Below are 16091 nucleotides of genomic sequence, written 5' to 3'. Positions count from 1 at the left end.
GGTTCTTGGGGTGACTTTGCAGAATTCCATCATGTTATGCCCCTTGATAACTGCTGTGGTGCAGAGTCAGAAGTGTTTATTCCTGCTGCCTTTGACAATTATCTTTATGGGTGTGACAAGAATACAGCCTGGATGCTGGGCAAGGTCTAACACCTTCTCCCCCGCCCCCGCCGTGGCCCCCTTTGAGGGACAAGCTACTGGGTATTTTACTTACTGGCTCCAAAAAAACCACCTTTGATGATGAGGCGTCCTGAAACACCCCCTCCCCCGGAACCAGGGGGGCGCTCTGAGAGCCAGGAGTTTCCATCGGCCTGGAGGGTGGGTGGTGACATTCCTGGTACATGGTGTCAGCATTGCTATCCCTGGACCAGAGGGAGGCTGAGACCCCCCTCCCAAGGCATCCAGGGCAGAGACCAGGGGGCAGGGGGCTCAGGTGGTGACCGTGGGGAGTGATCCTTGTGGCAGAACAGGGCCAGGCAGGGGGAGGGTGACCCTGGCCCGGCCAGCATAGAGACGGCGTGGGCCCTGGACATGCAGGGCTGGGGTTTTGGGGGGCGCGGGCCTGTGGGATCCTGGCCAGAGGAGCCTGGACTCAGGGTGCAGATGTGTGAATTGTTCTTGAATGGGGTACAGGTCACCCGAGGAGAGGGTGTGAGCCAAGAAGGGGGTGCTGGAGGTGGCCAAGTGTGAGGGGTGGTTCTTGAGGGGAGCAGCAGGGTGGCAGGGGGAGGAGGGTCAAGTGGCCCAGCAGGGGGAGGGCTGTCTGCGTGCCAGGCCTCGAGGTGGGTTTTGCGGCGCGGATCCACCTGGGTCCTGTCGCCCGTGGCTCAGGTCGCAGAGCCCGGCAGCTGAACACCATGCTGCTTCTCCGTTTCAGATCCTCAACTGCGTCTTCATCCTGTACTACCTGCTGGAGATGCTGCTCAAGGTGTTCGCCCTGGGCCTGCTGGGGTACCTGGCCTCCCCCAGCAATGTGTTTGACGGGCTTCTCACCATCGTCCTGCTGGTAAAGTCAGATGGCCGGGCCGGGCCTCCGGGGCGGGCGGTGTGGGCTCAGCATCCGGCTGTGCACCGTGTCTCTCAGCTGCCCCTGGGCACCAGGGGGCCACAGGAACTGGGGCTCCTGCCTCTGGTCACAGAGGGGCTGGCATCCCCTGGCTGAGCAGCGGGTGGCTGGTGGCGGGGCTGCGGGAGGCTGGTTTCCACCGCAGCTGTGCACCCCCTCCCGACCCCGAGAACTGCCCTCTCTGGCCAGGCCAGCCCCACTCGGGACGCTGGGGCCTCGTGTGGGAGAGGGAGGGGCGGGGGGGTCTCAGGCACTGGGGGGTCTCAGGAAACCTTTACCTAGAGCCCAGGGGAGCAAGGGGTCGTGCCCGGTGTGTGTGTCACAGCAGCGATATTGATGTCATGTGTGTTCAGATTTGCGAGGTCAGAGCCGTGGGCCCAGGAGGGGAGGGGGCGGCTGAGAGGAGGGCCTTGACCCCGCCTGTCCTTGACCCTGTAGCTTCTCCTGCCCCCCCAGGCTCTGCCCTTCCGGAGCCCCGCCCTCCACGTGTGTAGCCCGACCCCTGGGGCCGTGGTGTCCTCCTCCCCCACGTGGCACCCACCGCGGGGCTCTGATTTCTCCCCCAGAAGCCCCTCTGGGGACAGTGTGTCGGGGTGAGCCTGCTGTAGCGAGCTTCTGGTTTTTTGTGATTAAAGGTTTTGGAGATCTCAACTCTGGCCGCGTACCACTTCCCACACCCGGGCTGGTAAGTGACTGGGCGACCCGGGGAGGCCTGTGCAGCCCCGGGGAAGGGTGTGCGCCCGGCCTTGGCCACGGTTCCTGCCCTGCTGGGGTCTCTGGGGACAGGCCCTTTCCCTTTGCTCTTGGGGAGACTTTAACACCTTGTAGGAAGGTGGCACTGCTCCCGGATCTGGGGCAGGGAGCTGTGGACGTGCCCCTGTGGGCCTGGACTCAGCCCCCTGCCCCCAGGACGGACACGGGTCCCAGGGCCTGGACTCAGCCCCCTCCCCCCAGGACGGACTCGGGTCACAGGAGTGCTAGGGCCTGAAGCAGGGAGGCCCCGGCTGAGGGCTGGGGGACCCGGGAGCACTGGGATGGGGCTGGGCCCCTTTCTGGCCAGAAGCTGTGTGCCTGGGGTCACACCTCGCTGTTGATGGTGGGGCTCGTTGAACTCGCACTGCGTTTGGGCCCCGCAGCCCTCAGTTCTGGTCCAGGGTGCCTTGCAGTGTGGCTCGTGGCAGCCTTGGGGTCTCGCGGCCCAGAGCACAGCGGCCCCAGCCAGCACGCGTGCTCAGTTTGCACTCACGTGGCCTAGTCTCCTGGTACCTTGGGCCGCCTTGTCTTAGTGGAGCAGCTGAGGGTGGCCTGAGACAGGGATGGGGTGAGATTCCTGCCGCTTAGAAAGCCTGTCTGGGTGCAGCAGACAGGCGCGACTCCGCCGTCCTCACCCGACGTGCAGTGGGGCCGCGCTGCCCGGCAGCTGTGGGGCCGGCTCACCGTGTTTTAAAGTCCGCTAAAGCCAGCATTGCGCTTTTGTGTGTGGGGGGGTACATTTTAAGTGAGAATGGGTTTAAACAGAAAGGTGAGCACAGTGCCGTTTCCGTCGTGGCTCAGTGGTTAACGACCCGACTAGCATCCATGAGAGTGCGGGTTCGATCCCTGGCCTCGCTCAGTGGGTTAAAGATCCCGCGTTGCTGTGAGTGGTGGTGTAGGTCGCAGATGCGGCTCGGATCCCGAGTTGCTGTGGCTGTGGTGTAGGCCGGCGGCACAGCTTCCCTTGGACCCCTAGCCTGGGAACCTCCATGTGCTGCGGTCCTAAAAAAACAAAAAAAGAAAAAGCAATAAGAGCATGGTAAGGCCATGAAGGTCACCTAGGGGAGGGGGCCAGGGTCAAGGGGTCAGGGTCAAGGATGGGGCCAGGTCACAGGCCAGGTCTCCTGGCTCCGCTGGGAGCTGAGCTGGGCGTCTGGAACTCCGTGGCCTCCCGTGTAAGCGGCGGGCGCGGGCCCTGGAAGGTGTTGCCGTGCGTGGCCGGGGCTGCGGGCGTCATGGTGGAGCTTTTCTGGTTGGCTGCTCCGTTGGCCGGTTGCTGCGGGCCCGTGGCGGCCCCTCCAGTCTGTCCCTGGACCCTGCGTGTCCTGTATTCACCTTGCCGCCCCCAGGAAGCCAGAGATGCTGGGGCTGCTGTCGCTGTGGGACATGACCCGGCTGGCGAACATGCTCATCGTCTTCCGCTTCCTGCGCATCATCCCCAGCATGAAGGTACCGCGCCCGCGCCTGCGCCCGCCTGCCGGGCACCGGGGCTGAGCACGCGCCCTGCCCTCCCCGCCTGCCATCTGGGGCCCCTCTGGGAGGGCACCCCCGCTGCACTGCGGCCGGTGATGCTGGGGCCGTGTGGGAGGCAGGGGACCGTCGGGCCGAGCTTCGTGGGTGAGGACGGGAGTGGGGGTGGTGGGACCCGGGTGAGGGCCCTCGGCCAGTAGCAGGGGCGGCCCTGTGCTCCTTGGGGCCCCTGGACTTTGTGAGGTTGGTGTGGGGATCCTGGGGGCTGAGGGGGCTGCTGCCCGAGGCCTTTGTGCATGCACACACACGTGATCACACTCATGCTTACACATACAGTGTACAGGGCACATGGTCACCCACGGACCCACGAGCACACGTGTGATCATATGTGTGATCACATGTCCACACATCCGTCATCTCACACCACAGTCAGTCACACACGCGTAATCACACACATGTGTAATCTCACACAGGCGACCACTCAGTGCACTCACGAGTACATGCATGCATGCACGTAACCACCCACAGTGTTACATGCACCCGTGTGTAATCACACACATACAATCGTACACTTGCACACACATAATAGGAACTTGTACAGGCACGACTGCGTGGTGTACACAAATAAGGGCACTTGTGTACTTGCTCACACGTACGTGCAGTCATTGTACGCACGTGTGCCTGTCTGTGCTGTAACCACACGCGCGCACACGTGCAGCGGGGTTCCATCTCTTAGCATCTAGCAGTCAGGTGGGGGGAAGGGCTGATCGAAAGCCCTTCTGCAGGGCTCAGGTTCTCGGCCGGGTCTGAGACCCCTGTCTCAACCCCCTCACTCGCCATTGGCATTTCTGAGGAGCCTCCAGACCAGGGAGGAGCTGGCTCGGCCTCAGCGGGCGGGCGGGCAGCGTGGGCTGAGGCTTCACACTGTGGCTTCCCCTGAGGCTGGCTGGGTGGGGGTGTCTGCGTGTGGGTGGGCATGGAGGTATAAGTGTGCCTGGATGTGTGGGTGGCTGAGTGTGTGTGTACAGGTGGGTGTGTGGGTGGCTGTGAGTGTGCAGGTGTGTGTGCAGGTGGGGGTGTGTGAATGGCTGTGGGTGTGTGTGCAGGTGTGTGTGCAGGTGGGGCGTGCGGGTGGCTGTGTGTGTGCAGGTGTGTGTGCAGGTGGGGTGTGTGAATGGCTGTGGGTGTGTGTGCAGGTGTGTGTGTGCAGGTGGGGCGTGCGGGTGGCTGTGTGTGTGCAGGTGTGTGTGCAGGTGGGGTGTGTGAATGGCTGTGGGTGTGTGTGCAGGTGTGTGTGTGCAGGTGGGGCGTGCGGGTGGCTGTGTGTGTGCAGGTGTGTGTGCAGGTGGGGTGTGTGAATGGCTGTGGGTGTGTGTGCAGGCGTGTGGTCAGGAGGTCTCTGGTCCCGTCCTGCTTTTCTGGTCAGGGCCGGGTGGTGGGCAGGGGTGGTGTCGCCTCAGTGGGACCAGGAGGAATGGGGCTGTGCTTTTCCCCGTCCCAGCTGATGGCCGTGGTGGCCAGTACCATCCTGGACCTGATCAAAAACATGCGGGCCTTCGGCGGGATCCTCTTGGTGAGTCTGGCCGCCTGCGCTGGTCTCTGGAGGGAGCCGGGGCCGGGCTGTTGGATGGGGGCGCTGGAGCTCCTGGGAGGCTGGTGGCCTTAGGAAGGAGGGTCCCAGTGTTAGCGCAGCGACCGGTGACTGGGGTACAGCACAGGTGGGGACAGGGAGCAGGAGAGAGGACCTCAGGCTGGTCTGGCTGGCGCTGCCGCCCGCCTGCACCCCTCCTGGGCCAGGTACCCCACGGTCCCTGCTGAATCCCTCGCGTTTTCTGGGCTGTGGGCCTTACTGAGAAGACGAAAGATCCGAGGCATCAGGGCCCCCAGAGCCACAGGGCCCGGGTCGGCCGTGCTCAACTGTCCTTGCTCAGAGGGGTTTGGGGAACTCACAGCTGCCTTTGCGGAGACAGCCGTGATGTCCCCAGCCACTCCCCCGGATGCTGTTGGCTTCTCACTGTGGCCCAGCCAGGCAGGGCCGTGCGAGCTGGGGGCCTGGGTGCTGCTCCAGGCACTGCCACCTGGCAGGCAGGAGATAAGGTGACAAGCCCTGCTGCTTTGACGCTGCTGCCTGTAGCAGTTTTGTCTTGTTTTTGATCCTGGGGGCAGGGGGTAGTGGGGTGGGGAGCCCCTGGGAGGGGCCCTCGCGGTGCACGGCGCTCTGGGCCTGTCACGGGCTTGAGGTAGAACCTTGCTTTGGCACCTCCCCGAGACTGTATTTGCGCAGCGGAGGAACGGAGGCCCAGAGGGGGGCAGGTGACCCTGGAGCCTGTCCCCCTTCCCTGCACCCCCCGCCCCTGCCCCCGCTGTGTAAGGGACAGGTCAGGGCGGCCAGCAGCCCCTCCTCTGGCTGGCACAAGGCTGCCCAGTGGTGCCTCTTGGGCACCTCCTGGTGGCTGTGGGGAGAGCAGAGGGACTTCACCCGGAGGGCCTGGCCGGCTCCCCGCCGTGCTCCCTGATGCCTTCCCTGGCCCCCTGGAGGGAGGGTGGACAGCTCAGCTTCCCGGGCCCCGCCTCAGCTCTTATCCCGGGGCCCGCTTGTATCTCTGGGGCTGTTCCTGGCAACGCCGCCTCCCCCTTCCCTCTGGGCCGGTGTTCCCGGGGCGGCGGCCGTGCCAGCCTGGTGTCGCAGGCTCTGTCCTCGGGCGCTGACGGGCGTCCCATCTCCATAGGTGGTCTACTACGTCTTCGCCATCATCGGCATCAGCCTGTTCCGAGGCGTCGTCGTGCTTCCTGCAAATAGCAGGTGAGGTGGGGCTTCAGGGCGCAAAGGGACCGCCTCGGGGCCCTGGGAAGCGGCGTGGGGGGCTCAGCGCCCCAGGAGGGGCCTCCGGCTTCCCCTTTCATCCTTGGCTCCCTCCCCCTCTCCCCCACCCTGCGTTCCCACCCTCCTCCTGCCAGGAGCCCTCCCTCCCTAGACTCTGCGCTCAGGGTGTTTCCCGTGGCTGCTAGGAGCCCCCGCCCCTGTGCCCCTTTCTGGCCCTGCAGGTCCAGCTGTCGGGCCGATGGGCTCCCCAGGCTGGCTGCCCTCGGGAAGGTCACTCTCCCGGGTGTGCCCTCCTTCCTGCCCTCGTGGCACTTCCAAGGTCCGGGGGGCATCCCCCCCTTTTTCACGCAGGGGCTGAGGCGGTGCCATGGTGCCCGGGGGTACGTCCCGCCCCTGCCCCGCCACCGACCCGTGTTGTGCTCCCTCAGCCTGGCCCCTGACAACGGCTCAGCACCCTGTGGGAGCTACGAGCAGCTGGAGTACTGGGCCAACAACTTCGACGACTTTGCTGTGAGTCCCGCGGCCCCTGCTCCTTGGGGTGCCCCTGCCCCCCGCCTCCCGCGGCCTCCTGGACCCTGTGTCTGTGCCCGCAGGCTGCCCTGGTCACTCTGTGGAACGTGATGGTTGTGAACAACTGGCAAGTCTTCCTGGATGCCTTCCAGCGCTTCGTGGGCCCGTGAGTGGCCCTGTCCTGCTGTCTTCCCGGTGTCCCCGCCCCGCGCAGCTCTGCACACCCCAGCCGCAGCTCCCGGTGGGGTGCGCGCCCGGCTCGGCACTTCCTGGGGTCGATGGGGCGTGTGGACGATGGTTCTGGGCCGTGACAGCCGGGCTCCTGGAGCTCCGCCTGGAGGTGACCAGCTTGCCGGCCCCCCTTTGCTGGCCCTGGTGCCCGGGCAGCTGGCTGAGTGTCCCTAAAGGGCCAGGTTGAAGTTCAGTGCTCGGCCCAGTGGGGTTTCTGCTGAAACGCTCTGCTCACGGGTGCCCGTTGCGGCCCCTTCCTCGTCTGCGCAGGTGGTCGAAGATCTATTTTGTGCTGTGGTGGCTGGTGTCGTCTGTCGTCTGGGTCAACCTGTTTCTGGCTCTGATCCTGGAGGTATCGGAGATTCCGCCTGGCTCTTCCCGTCAGGAGTTTCTGACTTGCTCACTGAGCGGGTGGGGACAGCAGTGGGCAGCCACCAGCCCGCCCACCTGGAACTTGGTGCTGGGTTGGGACGGCCCTGGGCCCTGGGTTCCGGGAGCCTCGTGGAATGCTCCTGACCTTTGACCTGTGGGGGTGGGCGTCAGCAGGCGTCTCCTGTGGGACCTGGCGGGCCTTGCTGGGCCCTGGGTCCCGGTGTCCAGGTTGAGCTTCTCAGCCAGGCTGACAGCGGAGGGGGCCCGGGGAGGGGACGGTGCTGGCTCCATGCAAGACCCACACCTGCGGGCACCCCATCCCTTTCTCCCGCTTGCCAGAACTTTCTTCACAAGTGGGACCGCCGCGGTCACCTAGAGCCTCTCGCGGGGGATTCGGGGGCCTCGTCTCAGATGACGGTGGAGCTCTTGTTCAGGTGCGTGGATGGGGAGGGGGGGCTCCGAGCTGGGACCCGGCTGGGAGCTGTCTCTGGCTCCGGGACCCTCGTCAGGGAAGCCGTCTCAGGCTCCGCTGGCCTCCAGGGGACTCTCTTGGTGGCTGTAGCCAGGTGGCCCGCGGCAGCCCCTCCCTTCTCTTTTCCGAGGTAACCTTGAGGTTGTCCCCCTGCTCGTGCAGGAGAGTGACGGTGTCGCAGAGGCGGCCCGGCCCCGGGCGGCCACGCTGCCCTCCCTGCCTGAGTGCTGAGCAGTTCCTGCCTGTGCGGAGCGGCGTCTCCCGGGCTTTGAAGGGTGCTGTGCTAACGTCCCAGAGACAGACCCCGGTCCCCGTGTCCCCCTCCCCTGCTGCGTCCGCTCAGTACCTGTCGTAGCTCTGAGGCTTTCCATCACTTCTGCTCACCTGCTGTCCTGGAGGTGCCCGTGGCTCCCGGTCCATCCTGTCCCTGACTCCCCAGGGATGTCCTGGAGGAGCCCACGGAGGAGGAGCTGATGGAGAAGCTGAGCCACCACCCGCACCTGCAGCTGTGCAGGTGACGTCCAGGTGCGCCCTCCTGGCTGGGCCGGCGGATGGCGGTGCGGCCCGGGGAGGAGGAGGCGGCGGCGGCGGCCCCGGAGGAGAGGCTTCCCCTCGGAGAGAACCACTGCAGCGCCCGAGCCAGGGGCAGATGCGGGGCCCGTTCGATGCCCAGCAGGACCATGTCCGGGGCTTTGGGTGCATCCACGCCACTTTCCTTTGTGAGCTGCTTCCGTGGGATGTGTTTTTCTAAAGACGGAGAGAGGGGGACTCCGTAGGGACCTGTCAGACAGTCTGCAAAGCACGACGCAGTGGCCTCCCCCTCGTGCCCTGCAACTTCCGTGGTGCCTTCACTGCTGGTGGCCTTCAGGGACCAGAGGCCCCCGTGAGGCCTGCACAGGCTGACCAGCAGCTTTCCGGGGCATTAAGCTGGGGATCCTGGTTTTGCATGATAAGAATCTGGACTGAGTTTTATTATTTTATGGCTCGTGTGAGTGTGATGGGGGAGGGTCTCTCTATGGGTCAGAAAACCAATCATCTTCACCACTAAGTCTTAGCAAGGGTGTCATTGTCATCCTTATGTGGACACAGCTCTAGTTCTGCTTCCCTGGGCCGGGCCCTGGGGTCTCAGCCAGTCAAAAACCAGGGTTGTGGTTGGACCAGCCCTCGTGGTTCATGCTATGACTGCAAGATGCCTTTCAGCAACAACTGTCAGGAAACTTTGAAAAAAAATAAAGGTTTTTATTACTTATAAGACCTGGAAATTACATAGCACACCTGGGGCTGCATAGCAAGGTCATAGGTAGGGAGAGAGATGGAGAGAGAGAGAGGGTGGGTCTGGGATTCTGCATTTATTGGGGCCGAGGGTTTCAGGGGCTCACTCTTTTTTGGTGAATTTAAAACATAAGAACGGGAAATTAAAGCAAGGGAAACAAGCAAAAAGTGGCTCAAATGGTCAGTCATCAAAATCAATCAAGATCTCTAAAAAAGGAGCCTCAGTGGAGGAAGGTGGCCTGGCTCTTTATCTCATCGAGAGGCTGGCAGTGTGTTTATGTGAGATAGCCTTCTTTGAAGTGGATGCCTCGGCAATCAAAATTTAAGACGGGCGCTTGCATTACAGAAAAGAAAACAACTGTCAGGCCTTATGCTAGCCTAGGTATGGTTGTATAGGTTGTGCACTGCACAAAGGTACCTGGCTGCCAAGGTGTGTCCTGGCACTGGCTGTCTGCCCCAGGTGAGGGACACCTTTTTCTCATTTGCAGAGACACACACATATATATATAAGTCAATGGTGGCCCTACTCTGTGTGTCCAGAGGGGTGTGTGGCAGAGGGGGCTGGGGTGGGGGGAAGTGAAAGTGAGTAGTGTGTGGCAGGCCGCATTGCCATGTGATGCACCATAGATGGGCATCTTTGTGGGAAGCAGTGCTGGGATCTATTAGTGATGTCTGCTCTAGGCACCGAAGGGAAAATGAGGGTACAAGTGCTGACTCCACTGCAGGGATTGATCTCGGTCTTCCCCAGCTTGTCAGGGAAATGGGATTAGAAGAAAAAATTTTTAAAAGGAACTTCTAGGGGTTCCTACTGTGGTGCAGTGGGTTAAGGATCTAGCATTGCCCCAGCTGTGGCATAGATTGCAGCTGTGGCTGGGCTTCAGCCCCTGGCCCGAGGAACTTCCATATGCTGCAGGCATGGCTGGAAAAGGAAAAAAACAAAACTTTTAAAATGTCATGAAACCTCTGTGATTGCAGTTTTTGTAACTTCTGACAATGTCTTTTTTTTTTTTTTTTTTGTCTTTTTGCCTTTTCTAGGGCCGTTCCCGTGGCATAAGGAGGTTCCCAGGCTAGGGGTCTAATCGGAGCCATAGCCACCGGCCTTTGCCAGAGCCACAACGTGGGGATCCGAGCTGTGTCTGCAACCTACACCACAGCTCATGGCAACGCTGGATCCTTAATCCACTGAGCAAGGCCAGGGACCGAACCCGCCACCTCATGGTTCCTAGTCGGATTCGTTAACCACTGTACCACGATGGGAACTCCTTTTTTTTGTTTGTTTGTTTTTTGTTTTTTGTTTTTTTTAGGGCCACACCTGCACCATATGAAAGTTCCCAGGCTGGAGGTCAAATCAGAACTGCATCTGCTAGTCTACACCACAGCCACAGCAGCTTGGGGTCTGAGCCTCGTCTGTGACCTACGCCACAGCTCACGGCAACAGCAGATCCTTAACCCACTGAGCAAGGCCAAGGATCGAACCCACGTCCTCATGGGTCCCTAGTCGGGTTCGTTGTGGCGACGGGAACTCCCTGACAATGTCTGAGTATCAAAGCACGGTTATGAATTCTGGGCATGTACCTGATATTCCTTAGGTTCGGGTGCCTCTGGGGACAGTGAGGACTCCCAGACCTGCCTCTCTGCAGGCTGCCTTCCTGGCAGGCTGGGTTTGGGTGGGGAGGCCCTTACAGAGCAGCGAGCTGTAGGTCTATACCCAGCTTCAGTGACTGTGCCCCGGGGCAGTTTCCATCCCGCCCCAAGGTCTGAGCGCCATCTAGTGGCTGGTTCAGATGCAGATGCCTGACTTCATGTAAGCTGGACCTCTGACCCCAGGGGTAGCTCATTGCTTTTCCCAGGCCTCCTGGAGACCTGCTTCCTTTGTCACGCACTTGTGATCCAAGGCTGGGAGCCCGGCCTCACTGGGCTACAAGTTTGTCCACCAGGAGTGACATGGTTCTCCTGGGGGATGTGCCCTCTGCCATGCAGGTCCTGGCTCTGAGGGTCCACCACCTGCCCGTTCCCAGGCTTGTGTGCAAAGAAGCCCCCTCTGACTTTATGGCCACGTGGCAGATAATTCCGGACGACCCGCGCTGGACCCTGGAACGGCACTGTTCAGAGAGGCTGGCTCTGCCCTTGGGAGCGGGTGACAGGGCTGGTGCTGGTGCTTTCTGACCTTGAGCTGAGGGTGACCTGTCCCACGTCAGTTCCCCGTGTCGAATGATGTCGGCCTCCAAGACTTCGTCCGAGCAGGACCTGGGCTGAACTCCAGGCTGGGCTGGGGCTTGGTTGCTGGCCAAGGGGGGCAGGGCTGAGGGGTCTGCCGTGCTCCTAGTGTCCCCCGTCCCCAGGAAGGTGCTCTGGAGCACAGGAGCACTCCAGGGCTGCACTGGCAAAGATGCATTTGAGAAAGAACACGTGCTCACACCTCTAAGTACACCCTGCAGCCCTGGGCGGGGGTGTCTCCAGGGACCTTCCTGCTGCTGCTGTGGCTCTGGTCACTCCACAGTGCTCTGGCTGGGCATGAGGTGTGGGGACTCAGACCCGCGGGACCCTGGAGTCACCTAGCAGGGTGGCAGGAGTCAAGGACACTCCTAAAGCCCTGATCCAGGTAGGAGGAGGTGGGGCAGGAGGCAACTGTGGCCAGATGAGCCCTGTGGCCTGGGCTAGGGTTCGAGGAGTGGCCAGTGTCGTCATGGCCTGGGTGTCAGCAGGATGTGGGATGGACATGGCTGGTCCGGGGAGGGGCTAGGCCCGAGGTGGGTGGGGGAGGGTGGGAGATGGGGTCGGCACCCATCCGGAAGAGTGGCGGGAGAGGGAGGGCAGGGCTGGCAGGCAGCAGAGGGGTGCTGGTGGGGCAGGGTGGTGTGGGTGCCTGTGGACTGAAGCTTGGGCTCAGGGCTGCCTATACTGAGAGAAGCAGGTCTTGGGTCTGCGTCACTGATGGGCTGGGAGTTGGGTGTGTGGGCACGTGGGTGAGGCAGGGACCTGGCTGGCACCAAAGCCCCTCACCTGCTTGGGTGGCCCGAGTCCTCTCAGCTGGCGTATGTAGCTCCCACATGGGGAGGGTCTCACTTTACCCCACCCAGCTCGGGGCCGCCAGCTGCTTGGAGCCTGCGCTGTGAGCTGGTCCTCCGTCCTGGTGCCACCTGCCTCCTTTCACCGTGACCTGGAAGGGCTGGGACTGGAGGACCCGGTTCACATGTGGGGGTCCCGCCCATAAGGTTCCTGTGACCCCACCTTCCCGGGGGAGGCACCGAGGTCCTGTCTGGCATGGTGACCGCCGCACTTTCCAAGACCAGCCTGTGATGGTGTAGAATGCCCCCCCCCATTGTTTCTTTGTGAGATTTCCTCTGTGCGAGCTGCAGATTCTGTGGCTTTCACGTGAACACCGCAGAAGCAGTGCACCCTGGCAGGTGGTATGCGGTTTCAGTTGCCCCGTGGCTGACGTGGTCTCATTGTTTGGTGAGGAATGGTGGCCAGGCTGCTCAGCGCAAAGTCACTCTTCCTCCCTCCGCAGTGACTGCGTGGGGAGGGGCTGTGACACTCTGTGACTGTCCTGTCCCTTACCCAACTTTCTTCCCCCTCCCGCCCCCCGCTTCCATCTGTGTGAGTCGTGGTTTCTTTTATTCAGTGCGCCTCGTCTGTTGCTAGATTTCTTTTCATGCTCAATTGTCCTCATCTGGCCAGGAGGGAGCCCTTCATCTAGGGTTTGTGACTGCTGACTACATCCCTGCCATTCTTTGACTGTTTCTTTGCTTTCCGGCATGAAAAGGTGTTCTAACCTCCTCTTGTACCTTCTTTGCCCCAGCCCTGGAATGAGTCATTTCTCTCAGGTCCTCTGTTGCTTTAAGTGAGAAGAGCCTTAGGAACCAAGATGTGGATGTGGGGTGCGCTCAGGGCTGTTGAGGTGCTGCTGGACCCAGGTTCCCTGGCTGGACAGAGCTCGGGAATGCATCGTCTATCTATCTGTCTGTCCCTCTACCACCTATCTATCTGTCCACCCATCCATCTGCCTATCTACCTGCTTATCCATCCATCCATCCATCCATCCATCCACCCATCCATCTATCCATCTACCTACTTACCTGTCCTGTCACGCTACCTACCTACTTATCTGTCTATCTATCCATCTATCATCTATGCATCCATCCATCCATCCATCCATCCATCTACCTATCATCTTGACAACTATAAAATTACATCAGTGCCTCTAATTTCAACCAATTCCTCTGATTTCTGTCTTTCCACAGCTCTAAGCACTTTTTTCCTGAATGAGTCCCATTCTCCTTCACTCTGCACTCGCTTGATCAGTTCCCTTGTAAACAGTGTCTCCTATCGCTGCTGCCATAGGTGGTGCCCTTCTCACCCCACTTGGGTGCCCTGTGGATGCTCTCTGACCAGAAACCTCCAGGAAAGAGCTTTCCAGATGGGGAGATGGTACTGTCGGGCTCCTTAAAATCGGGAACAGTAAAGTCTACCTTGCATTGGAGAAGCTGGCCAGCTCGTTAATACCCAATACATAAGTAAAAAACAACAGTAGAAGAAATGTAACTATTCACAAATGATATGATTGTCGTTACAGAAAAGCCAATTTTTTTGGAGACATCAAATGGTTTAATAGAAGGGAGTGCTTACACGTCTGAAGCAAGGTCCTGGAGTGACGCCCCACCGCCTGTGACAGACAGCAGGTGGCAGGATGGTGGGACATGGCAGGAGACTTTGCTCCCGGGGGGAGGAGTTGATTACCAGGAATGGGAGAACGGACGTTGGGTTGGCTCGAAAAGCCGAGATTATTAAACATGGTAAAGATTCAGCAAAATAGTTTGTTATAAGTTTTTTTTGGGGGGGGGGTTTAGGGTTGTACCCGCAGCATATGGAAGTTCCCAGGCCAGGCGTCAAATCAGAGCTACAGCTGCCGGCCTATGCCACAGGCATGGTAATGCAAAATCCGAGCCCTGTCTGTGACCTACACCACCGCTCACGGCAATGCTGGATCCTTAACCCACTGAGTGAGGCCAGGGGTCAACTTTGCATCCTTATGGATGCTAGTCAAGTTTGTTACCACTGAGCCACAACGGAAACTCCAGCTTGTTATAAGAGTAATGGACTGAAATTAATTGCTTTTCTAAATACAGCAAACTACCCCAAGTTATTTAAAAGACACCATCAAAGGCTATTTAAATAAGTAAAATTTTCGTGATCCTTAAATATAAATTGAACAAGAGATGTTCAAAGCATATATAGAAAAACTAGAATTTCATTAAAATCGTGATGATAGGCTCGAACAGGGAATGTGTTGGTTTACTGCTGCTGTGTATCAAATTGTCATGCAGCAGCTCCCCCGTCTCCCCCACCCCACTTACCGGCTCACAGCTCTGCAGGTCAGAAATCCAGGCATGGCTTGCTTGGCCCTCAGCTCAAGGCACTGGCCAGGCTGCATTCCTTCGAGATTCTCTGGGGAAGAGTTCACTTCCATCCACATTCAGGTTCTGGGCTGAATTCAGTTCCTGTGATTGTAGGACTGAGATCCACCCATCCGTCCATCTATCTGGCTGTCAACTGGGGGCTTCCCTTAGGAACTAGCTGCTGCCTGTGTTCACCACCACATGGCCCCCAAATCAGCAACGAGAACCTGTCTCCAACCAAGTCGTCCTCACTCTTTGAATCTCTTCTTCAGGAAGCGCCCCTGGCCTGTTACAGCGTCGCCTGATTAGGTCAGGCCCACCAGGACACTCAACCTTAACTTAACCTTTTCTCTCCTCCAGAGTCATCCATAGATTTGCTATAATTCTTTAAAAATTTTTTCTTTTAGGGCTGCACTCGCGGCATATGGAAGTTCCCAGTCCCATGGTTGAGTCAGATCTACACCTGCCGGCCTACGCCAGAGCCACAGCAACGTGGGATCCGAGTCACATCTGCGAGCTGCACCACAGCTCACGGCAAAACTGGATCCTTAACCCACTGAGCAGGACCAGGGATGGAACCTGCCTCCTCATGGATACCAGTCGGATTCGTTTCCGCTGCACCACAAAGGGAATTTCCTAAGATTTGTTATAATTCTAAACCTAATCCTAATTTGATAAGCGGGTGGAAAAGCTTACATGCAGGCATAGCTAAGTTACTTCTGTGGAAGAATATGGTTCCTGACCTACTTTAAAGACATGGTGACCAGAATAGTGTGACGCTGGCGCAGCATCTGACAAGTGGCCGGGTGGAATGGAACGGAGGACACAGGAGTGGCCCCGCACAGACATGGACTTTTGATGCACAGCAGAGACTCGTGGGAGGGAGGGATAACCAGTAAATGCAGCCGGAAGTCCCAGTCCACGTGGACAAAGATGGAATTAGGTTCTGGTCTCGTGCCCCACGTAGAAGGGCACCCCAACTGGATTAAGGCCCTAGGTGTAAAGGGCAAACCTCAGAACTTTCAGAAGACAATACAGAAAATATGGGCAAACTCAATGCCTTTAAATCAAGAACATCTTTCTTTAAAAGATGCCACGGTGTAGACCAGGCACAGCCTGGGAAGAAGATACTGTAACAGATGAAACTGACTAAGGGCTTGTATCTATGGACCACACGCAGAGCTCCCAGAAACTAACATGGAAAAGAGGAGGTGGTTTGTACATTTTTAACTTTTCTCTTTTTGTGGCCACGCCTGCAATATGTGGAAATTCTCAGGCCAGGGGCTGAATTGGAGCTGCAGCTGTGGCAGGCGTTCCCTGTGGCTCATTGGGTTAAGGATCTGGTGTTGTCACTGCTGTGGCTTGGGTTGCTGCTGTGGTGCCTGTTGGATCCCTGGCCTTGAAACTTCTGCCTGCCATGGGCCTGTCTACCCCCCCCCCCCACACCCTCCTGCCGACCAAAAAAAGGGAAAATTTGAATGGGTTTTTCACAGAAAAGCAATCTCCCAAGTCTGGCAGATATGCGAAAAGATGAAAAGATACTTCGATCTCACTAGTAATTAGTGGCAGAGTAAGGCCACATTGCAATAATTACACTGTCACTGGATGGTCAAAACGGAAGCGATCTAAGCAATTGAATTATCAGAATTTTTTTTTTTTTTTTTTTTAGGGCCGCACCTGAGGCGTGTGGAATTTCCCAGCCTAGGGGTCGAATTGGAGCCG

The 16091-nt window shown here is 59.1% G+C and overlaps 1 protein-coding gene across 8 annotated transcripts in view; it reads left to right on the top strand.

Moving 5' to 3' along the window:
- Positions 1-13783, top strand: part of TPCN2 (two pore segment channel 2) — a 35950-nt gene extending 22167 nt beyond the window's left edge. For 2 of the 8 annotated variants that reach the window (XR_014836565.1, XR_014836568.1), the window contains exons 16-25: positions 878-1006; positions 1702-1751; positions 3169-3268; positions 4791-4862; positions 6019-6092; positions 6542-6623; positions 6707-6869; positions 7125-7206; positions 7566-7660; positions 8138-8950. Coding sequence is in view for 4 of the 8 variants with exons in the window: in XM_021082688.2 (XP_020938347.2) it covers positions 878-1006; positions 1702-1751; positions 3169-3268; positions 4791-4862; positions 6019-6092; positions 6542-6623; positions 6707-6789; positions 7125-7206; positions 7566-7660; positions 8138-8216 (846 nt within the window). In the remaining 4 variants the exon portion in view is untranslated. Of the gene's footprint in view, positions 1-877; positions 1007-1701; positions 1752-3168; positions 3269-4790; positions 4863-6018; positions 6093-6464; positions 6624-6706; positions 6870-7124; positions 7207-7565; positions 7661-8137; positions 8951-13546 lie in introns of those variants that run through there. The other 6 variants (XM_021082687.2, XM_085009896.1, XM_021082688.2 and 3 more) reach the window with 5 other exon arrangements.
- Positions 13784-16091: the final 2308 nt, after the last annotated feature.

The sequence above is a fragment of the Sus scrofa genome, chromosome 2, assembly GCF_054392235.1.
Source record: "Sus scrofa isolate SSC_HxYL_T2T_F1_AM1 chromosome 2, Sscrofa_HxYL_maternal_Yorkshire_Landrace_v2.0, whole genome shotgun sequence".
Lineage (NCBI taxonomy): Eukaryota > Metazoa > Chordata > Mammalia > Artiodactyla > Suidae > Sus > Sus scrofa.
Note: the sequence above shows the minus strand (reverse complement) of the source record. Positions and strands in the feature narration are given on the sequence as shown.